The following is a 7,927-nucleotide window of genomic DNA, read 5'->3' as shown; positions in this document are numbered from 1 at the left end:
AGATAGCAATCAGTATAAATTAGAAGTTATGAAGTGTAGAAAATTGATAAGGGAAACATCCATGGCTTGCAGGGCTAAGGGCAATAAGAAGGATTTTTTTAAGTGTCTTAGAAACAATGGAACTCCAAGCAATGGTACAAACCCATTACTAGATGGAGATGGTAACAGTGTTAATAACGATGCAGAAAAGGAAGAAGTATTCAATACGTATTTCTGTTCTGTATCTGGAAAAAAGCAGGATAATGAACTCTTATCACATGAGGCTGATGAAGTTCTTTCCAGCCCATGATCAGAAGGCCTGGATAACTTGCACCCAAGAGTCTTTAAAAAGTTGGCCAGGTTCTTGTCAGGTCATCTTTTATCTTAGACAACATTTCTTAAACCAGGACATTTTGTTATTCTTAACCAATCAATGTATTAATTCACCCAGAATCACAGTAGTAGAAAATCAACAGTTCTTCAACCAACTGTAGACACAACCAATGTTTTAGGCATGCACTGAACACATCAATAGTTGTCTTGCCAGCAATTGTCACGGACTAGGGTTGAGGCTCAGCAGTTACAGCTTTATGTTCTCGACCTGATAACTGGTGAGGGAAGAAAGCAGAAGAAATACAGCATTACACTGATACTAACTCCACAAAGTTATTTTGGGACAAGCTCCGCTAAAGAGTTCATATGGATCCACCTAATTAAAAACCAAAAGAGGCATCTCGAAAAGACGGGTGCAGGACTTTGCTGAGCTATTCCATCGTCCCGCTATTGTCAACTGACAGATGCTAGAGGAACTAACTCAGCACCCCACACATAAAGAAATTGCCTCATCACCTACTGTTGAGGAAGTATAAAAAGTTATCAAACAAACAAAGTCAGGTCAATTGCCAAGCAAAGACAACATACCAGCGGAAATTCTTCTACTTGCAGGCCCCCACACTGTTAACTATCTGCATTCACTTATTACGATATCTGGGAAGCTGAGAAAATTCCTCTGGATTTCAGAGATGCAATCTCAGTTACTCACTCACTCATGCCCGTCACCCCAGTCGGGGTATGGGCCGCCAACCACAGATCTCCAGAGTCCTCTATCCTGGGCCATTAATCATAGTTACACTATACAAAAATAAAGGCAACAAATCTGACTGTGTATCTCCCTGCTACCTGGAGATGGTAAATCCTTGCTCATATTGTACTCAATCTACTTGTTGAAACATTATCAGAGAAGTATCAGAGGGGTAGCGTCTGATGAAGTGGGTATTCACCCACGAAAGCTCATGCTCCAAAACGTCTGTTAGTCTATAAGGTGCCACAGGACTCTCTGTCGCTATTATCAGAGAAGCTTCTACCAGAGACACAAAGTGATCCCTGGGGCCCTACACAAGCTTGTCATAACATGTGGTGTACTTCATCCAGTGCACTAAATGCCCCAGCAACAACGATGTGGGTGAAACCAGACAATCACGGGGCTCTCCAATGAACTCACACAGGAAATGGATAAAAAGATAAAAACACTCTAACACCTATGGGTGAACACTTCTCAGAGGGATCACTCTATACCTGACCTCTCAGGCCTCATCCTCAAAGGAAACCTGCACAACACCTGCAAATGACAAGCCTGGGAGCTTAAATTCCTTACTTTGCTAGACACTAAAAATCATGGACTGACCAGAGACACTGAACATATGGCCTACAACAGGGGTTCTCAAACTGGGGGTCATGAGGTTACTATGGGTGGGGGTCGTGATCTGTCAGCCCCCACCCTAGACCCCGCTTTGCATCCAGCATTTATAATGGTGTTAAATATATTTAAAAGTGTTTTTACTTTATAAGGGGGGGGTCGCACTCAGAGTCGTGCTGTGTGAAGGGGTCACCCGTACAAAAGTTTGAGACTCTCTGGCTTACAACAATCTGTAACCCACTAAACACCCAGCTTCCTTTTTTCCTCCTTGACCGCTGTGGCAGGAGCGGTGTTAAGTTAACCGGCCACTTCACGTTGAAAGGTCCCTTGAAATACGTGCGAAGGACTTATGCCCAAGAATCTGTCCCAGCTTGTGTCGAGCAGTGGCCGCTCCCAGCCTGAGCTGACTCGGGGCAGCTCCGGGGCCTGTCTCGCTTCCCACCAGAAGCTGGGCTGGGCCAGTAGAAGCTGTTCGCTCCCCCTGGTCTCGCTGCTCTCCGGGGACCAGGAGTGTGTCCGTGTCCAGCGGGGCAGGGGTCTGTGCTGGCGGCTAGCGGGGAGACAGGCAGCGGCAGCGGCAGCCAGCCCCTCCGGCGCCGGCCCCACGCGGGAACAGCTGTGACCCCTCCCCAGCAGGACCCACGCCGCGGCCTCCCCGGGGCGGCCCCGCGACTCGAGCCGGCCGGCGGACAGGGGCCGGGCCGGGCCGGGCGGGCTGCAGCAGGCGCTGGCCGAGCGATGAGCGCCTGGGCCGGTGCCGAGCCGGGGCGCTGAGCTCCGCGGGGCCCGCGCGCAGGCAGCCGGGGAGGGCGCAGCCGAGCCGGGCCGCGCTGCAGCCGCCGCACCAGGGCCCCGGGGCCGGGCATGGACCTGGTTGCGCCGCGGCCGCTCTCCCCGCCCCGCGCCCCGGGGTCCCGCTGCAGGGAGAGCCCAGGAGCCGCCGGCAGCTGCCTGCCCGCGCCCGGCCGCCGCCGGCTCGGAGGGGCCCGCAGCAGCCGAGATCTCCCGCGCCCGGCTCCGGCCACCCAGCCCGGGAGGGAGCAGCATCGCGGCGGAGACTGGCGCTAGGTAAAGCCCCGCTCCGCGCTCGGCTCCCCCCTTCCCAGCGGCCGGCACATGCCGGGCCCGGCTGGGCATCGCCCCCCGCCCCCAAACCATGCAGCAGAGCGAGTGACTCGGGGCTGGGGCGGACCGGAGCCTGCTGCCGTGGCCTGGCAGGGCAGAGACCCCCCTAGCCTGCCCCCTGCACGGGGCAGAGACGGGGGGCCTGGCGGATAGGCAGCATCTCCGCTGGTGCCCCAGGGTGCCCGCTGCCTTGGTGGGGCCGGCTGGGCTGGGGACACAGGAGGGCAGGCAGAGAAGCAGAGGGCACTGCCCCTGCCCCGCTCTGTGTGCGCATTCATGGGGGAAAATAGGGGGTTGGATGAAGGCTTGTCCCATGTGGGCTACTTGGCACTGGTACAGCCGCGTCTCTCCTGGCCTGGGCAGTCCGGGCTCTGATGGTGTTAGTGGCAGCTAGGGAGATGCCAAATGTCTGCAAGGGAATCGGAGCTTGTGCCTTGGCCAGTCTGCACCAGCAGTGCGGGCCCAGGAGCTGGTGGGGCACCACGGAGCCATGGCCAAAGAGGTGGGCTGGTGCTCCAGGAGCTCTGGCCGCAAGAGCTGGTCGACACCTTGGGGGCCGGAGTACTGGTGCATCTGGGCAGCTGGGGTTCGGCGGGGACGGGAGTGTGGCCATGGCCAGAGCAGAGGCATAGGATCAAGTGACAGATATTAGAGCTGGACAGCGTAGGACAGGCCCTATGGGCCGTTCTCCAGGGTTGTGGCCGGGCAGGTTTGCAATGGCCCAGGCACTGGGGGACTCCTCCCCTGGGAAGTCAGTTCCCCAAGTCCAGAGAAAGCGTCTCTGCCGCAGGGACTCTCTTTCGCCTCCTCTCACAGCCACAGCGTGTCTGCCCTTGCTTAGCTGCGCTGGACCGACTGAACTCTTTAACCCTTTAGTCCCCGATCATGCTGTGCCTCTTCTCCGGTTGTCAGCATGTCTCTGGTAATGCGGTGCCCACAATGGAGGGGGCTGGGCCTGGCTGGGCTGCCCCCTGCTCAGCAAGGTGCTGCCTCTGGGCCTGCAGCCCTCGGTCGCATTGCCCGTTATCTGCCCCACTGCATTTCCGGGTGGTGTCTGCGCTGACGTCCACTGTCACCCCCAGGGCTCTCCCTTTGCCTGACACGTCTCCACCATTGCTGGGCTGCCGGGTTCAGCTCCTCCAGTGGCAGCCGCTGGTGTTTAACCACGTCTCGGCTAACCCGGCTGGGAGCAGCCTGCAGGGCACCGCGGCTCCCATGCGGGAGGAAATGGGGGCTGCCCCAGTGGTGGGAATGAAGGGAAAGTCTAGTGTAGGCAAGGGCTTCGGCTCTCAGCTGCACTGGCTCCTAGGCCGGTTTCTCCCATTGATGGGGGGTGGCTTAGCTTGTTCTCCCCAGCTGGGGTAGCTGCGTCCATCCCAGCTGCATCTCAGCTTGGTCATTTCTGCCCACGGTGTTAATCTTGCTGGGTCCCTCGGGCTCGTTTTCACTGTTGATCACAGCTCCCCATTTAGTGTCACCTGCTGCTCACCGCTCACTTCCAGGTCACAGGTGAAAACACTAAATGAGCATGGACCAAGCCAAGGCCCCTGCTGGATCCCTCCCCCCAGCCCATGCACTGGAGGACGTCTGTTTACCTCTGCAATCTGGACTGTGCCCCCTTGGGCACATGCATTATGCTATTGCCTTTAACTGCATGATCTCAGGCTATTTTTCTCTGGGCACAGGTGCTCAGCAGAGCCCAGCAGAGACCTCTGCCAGGGCGGAGTGTGGCTCAGCATGCTGTGCCCATAGCATCCATAGCCTCAGACTGCTCCAGGCGTAGTCGCCAGCCATGTCGGTTCGCAGGGAGCTTTGGTGCCTCCACTGAGACAAACACACTCCCCTCCTCCTCCAGTCTCAGCCCTGGTGCTGGCTTCTCTCCAGAGCAGCTGCGGAGCAGCAGCAGTCAGGATCCTGGCTCTGCTCCTCCTCTTTTCCCCATGCAGCAAGCCGCAGCAGCTGCACCAGTGCTGGGCCCAGGCCAGAAAGAGAGACGGACCTGGGGGAGGGGTGGCATCCTCCCTGGTACCTGAGGAGGACAGTGCTCTGCATGGACGATGGAGGAGGAGGGGGACATATCAGGCAACGCTTCCAAGCCCCAGCAGTTGAGGAATCGAGAGCACTAAGCTAAAACGCAGGGCCCAGATCACAACACCCGGGATCTGAGGCTTGGTGCCCTGGCTGTTCGAGTCCTTGCTCTAGGTTTCTCTGTGCACAGCATGAGCGGTTTGGGCACGAGAGGATTGTATCAAACTGAGGCCCTTGGGTGTCACAAGGCAAAGTGACACCACAAGACATTTATCCGATATCACCCCTTCACATTCACGCGTGTTAAAGACTAGTGAATTGTGCCGACACATTCAAGGCCTCAGAACAAAATAAGATGCCCCTATGAGGGTCAGTGAGGACACAGAAACCTGGAGCAGTAACAGCTGCATCGGTGCTAAGGGTGTCACGGAGTTTGTTTAATGCAGAGTTTTGCACCTTCTCCAAAGTTCACATACAGAGACACTGAAAACCAGTTTGCTATTTCGTGACCACAGTCTTGACTTGAACAGAAATTTGATGACGGGCTCTTGTTTGTAGCAGACAAAAGTCTAACAACATGCAATGGCTGGAAATGGAAACTAGACAAATTCAGACAAATTAACCATGAGGGTAATTAACCATTGGGGCAATTTACCAAGGGTCATGGTGGATTCTCTGTCACTGGCAATGAGGGCTGTCAATTAACTGCAGTTAATGCAAGCGATTAACGCAAAACAAATTAACTAGATTTTAAAAATAGTCATGATTAATCACAGTTTTAATTGCACTGTGGGTTGGTATGGTATGGGGGGGCACAGGGATGCTGTGTGGGGCGGAGGGTGGGTTGGCAGGGGTATGATGGGGGGCAGAGGGATGCTGTTGGGGGGGCAGAGGGGGACCAGGCACAGGGATGCTGTTGGGGGGAATGACCTTAACAATGCAAAGCAGCACCCCTCCCCCTGCTGCCAACAGCTGACTGGGAGAGAAGTGGCAGGAAGGAATGTGCTGCTCACTAAGGCGGGGGAGATTTGACCACCACCCAGAGCAGAGAGAGCCCTACAGCAAAGTTGCTGCCTGACTGACCCGTGTGTTCCTCCTTCCAGGATGGTTCCCCCACCGCCCATCAACAAGCCCCATGCCTGCCTCTCCACCGTCCTCATCATGAGCAGCTTGGTGCTGATGGATGCCTACCTGGTGGAGCAGAACCAGGGCTCCAGGAAACTGGGCATCTGCATCATGGTCTCGGTGGGCGACGTCTGCTTCCTGCTGGTGCTCCGGTACATGGCGGTCTGGGTCGGGGCCGAGGTGAGGACAGCCAAGCGCGGCTACGCCATGATCCTCTGGTTCCTTTATGTCTTCGTGTTGGAGATCAAGGTCTACTTTGTCTACCAGAACTACAAGGCTGACCGGAAGAGCCTGGACCTTCTGGCACGCAAAGCCCTGACCCTGCTGCTGTCCATCTGCATCCCAGCCCTCTACGTGCTGCTGGTGGCCACTGAGCACATGGACTACGTCCGGACATTCAAGAAGAAGGAGGACCTCCGCAACCGCCTCTTCTGGGTCATCATTGACATGCTGGACGTGCTGGACATCCAGGCCAACCTGTGGGAGCCCCAGAAGAAAGGGCTGCCCCTCTGGGCCGAGGGCCTGATGTTCTTCTACTGCTACATTTTGCTCTTGACTCTCCCTTGCGTGTCCCTGTGCGAGATCAGCATGCAAGGGTTCAGCATCGTGCCGCACCGGATGATGCTCTACCCTATGCTGAGCCTGCTCACCGTCAACATTGCCACCCTCTTCATCAGGGGGAGCAACATGGTCTTCTTCCGGGATGCCCGGGTCTCGGGCATCTTCATGGGCAAGAACGTGTTGGCCATCGTGCTGAAGCTCTGTATGTTTGTGCAGTACCGGAAGCAGCTGCGCCGCGAGCCGGCGGGGTTCAACGCCGAGCCCCAGCACAGCGCCGCGCCCCAGCCTGCCCTGCGGCTGTTGAAATCCCAGAACCAGACGCCCGGCCCCGAGGCGCTGGGCCCGGAGAACACGTGACCTGAGGCGGGCACCGCAGACTGGGCATGGAGTGATACCTCTCTTTGGGGTTGGACCCTAACAATGGCAGAGTACCGGCACCTGCCGAGCCCCCACCCAATGCTGGTTTCTCCAGGAAGTCTGTGAGCGACCCCTCCTTGCTTTGCACAGACAAACTGACTGGCCACATCCTAGCTGAGCACGGGGCTGGGGAACAGCCAATGGTAGCCAGCCCCCGAGGCCAGCTGGCGGACCCTGTAGAGAGGCTATCGAAGGGGAATAGGCAGTGCCAGGCGACAGGGTCTATCCCTGCTTGCTCCCCTGTATTCCTTCAATTGCGAGGGTGTCGCAGTGTGATGGCTCTGCGATGGGCCTGCTGGGAATGTCCCGGGGGGACACAATCTCCATGGACTCCCTGCACAGTCACTGTGAGGTCAGAGTCAGCCGAGGAGTCTAACAGTGCCGGGGGGCACCCGTTCTGCCCTCGATTGTGTCTCCTGGGCCCCTCTTTCTGCACGCCCACACGTCGCCCCCCCCCCCCACATACTCCACTGCCTGTTCCCTCTTCGGGAGTGCAGGATCCCCCAGGGGAGTGGTGCTGGAGCTGCCCAGCCCCCAGATGCCCAATGGGACTCACTGGCTTGTGGGCCTTCTTCATGAGCATCTTCCTTTTTCCAATAAACGAGAGTCCAAGCCCTGCAGCCTCCTGGCGTCTGTGTGCGGCTGCTGCTTGTGTGGAGGCCAGTCGGGATGAGCGTGGGTCCTGCTCTCTGTGAGGGCTGACAGAAGGCTGGGCGGGGGGGTAGGATTATGGGACAACAAGAGCTGGCTCATTGTTAAGGTAGCAACACGACTTCTGTTTGAATTTTCCATCCTCTCTGAAGCCTGCGCCCCCAGTCAGATTGGAAAGTGGTCTGCTAGTTCAGGGCCCAGGGGAGAGTGTGGGGCACCTTTGGGGTCACTGGATCAAAGGGTGCCCAAGATACAGCCCTGCAACATGATTGGTTGTGTAAGACCTCAATTTCTTATAACCCATTTGTTGCAGCTTAGAATGTCCAAGCAACCTTCTGAGATCCT

General features: G+C 56.7%; 1 protein-coding gene across 2 annotated transcripts; it reads left to right on the top strand.

The window, feature by feature from the left end:
- Nucleotides 1–2,627: 2,627 nt before the first annotated feature.
- LOC120401439 (transmembrane protein 121-like) lies at nt 2,628–7,541 on the top strand. Of its 2 annotated transcripts, none has more exons than XM_039531425.1 (2): nt 2,628–2,743; nt 5,932–7,541. In XM_039531425.1, exon 2 carries the CDS (start codon nt 5,933–5,935, stop codon nt 6,869–6,871), a length of 939 nt encoding a protein of 312 aa, XP_039387359.1. In that variant the 5' UTR covers nt 2,628–2,743; nt 5,932; the 3' UTR covers nt 6,872–7,541. The 2 variants fall into 2 exon arrangements, with proteins under 2 accessions (XP_039387359.1, XP_039387360.1); XM_039531426.1 differs by lacking the exon at nt 2,628–2,743 and adding an exon at nt 5,368–5,458.
- The last annotated feature ends 386 nt before the right edge of the window (nt 7,542–7,927 follow it).

The sequence above is a fragment of the Mauremys reevesii genome, linkage group 3 (assembly GCF_016161935.1).
Source record: "Mauremys reevesii isolate NIE-2019 linkage group 3, ASM1616193v1, whole genome shotgun sequence".
Classification (NCBI taxonomy): domain Eukaryota; kingdom Metazoa; phylum Chordata; order Testudines; family Geoemydidae; genus Mauremys; species Mauremys reevesii.
Note: the sequence above shows the minus strand (reverse complement) of the source record. Positions and strands in the feature narration are given on the sequence as shown.

Bases quoted from the DNA above. Each gene is read 5' to 3' on its own strand.
- LOC120401439 (XM_039531425.1), top strand. From the start codon at position 5,933: ATGGTTCCCCCACCGCCCATCAACAAGCCCCATGCCTGCCTCTCCACC.